At 39.2% G+C, this 421-nt stretch overlaps 1 protein-coding gene across 1 annotated transcript in view; it reads right to left on the bottom strand.

The window, feature by feature from the left end:
- The window catches only part of LOC119590546 (zyxin-like), a gene marked incomplete in the record, with an annotated part of 87,602 nt that overhangs the window by 2,309 nt on the left and 84,872 nt on the right, over nucleotides 1-421 (bottom strand). Inside the window, 1 exon segment of the mRNA XM_037939203.1 lies at nucleotides 312-341. Within this exon segment, the coding sequence (XP_037795131.1) occupies nucleotides 312-341 (30 nt within the window).

Genomic DNA, 421 nt, shown 5'->3' with positions numbered 1-421 from the left:
TCCTATCTTGGCCTTTCAATTTTTTCACACATGCAGTCACTGCCCTAAAAAAAACAATGCAAATCTCAATCAATCAAGTTCCCATTCATAACTGTTACTCCCCCATCAAACACACACAAGGGCAGCTTCACAGTTATTGAGAATAGAGTTTTATTAGCTCCCTGTTATTCCATTTACAACCACTTCTTTCTGCTAACTGACTATCAGCTCCTTATCAAACTCATGGGGGAATGGCCACAACCCTTCTGAATTTATCAGACATATGTCAAGACCTGTCTAATGACACAAAGAAAAACAAACTTCAAAATTACCTCACAAACATAACAATCTACGTGGAAATCCTTACCCTGACACTACTGTACAGTCTCTCCTGTGCCCTGAAAGAGAGAGAAAATGCTGCAGAAAAGTCTTCCACTAATTC

Source organism: Penaeus monodon, chromosome 27, assembly GCF_015228065.2.
Source record: "Penaeus monodon isolate SGIC_2016 chromosome 27, NSTDA_Pmon_1, whole genome shotgun sequence".
NCBI lineage: Eukaryota > Metazoa > Arthropoda > Malacostraca > Decapoda > Penaeidae > Penaeus > Penaeus monodon.
The sequence above is the reverse complement of the archived record's forward strand: the minus strand, read 5'-3'. Positions and strand labels throughout refer to the sequence as shown.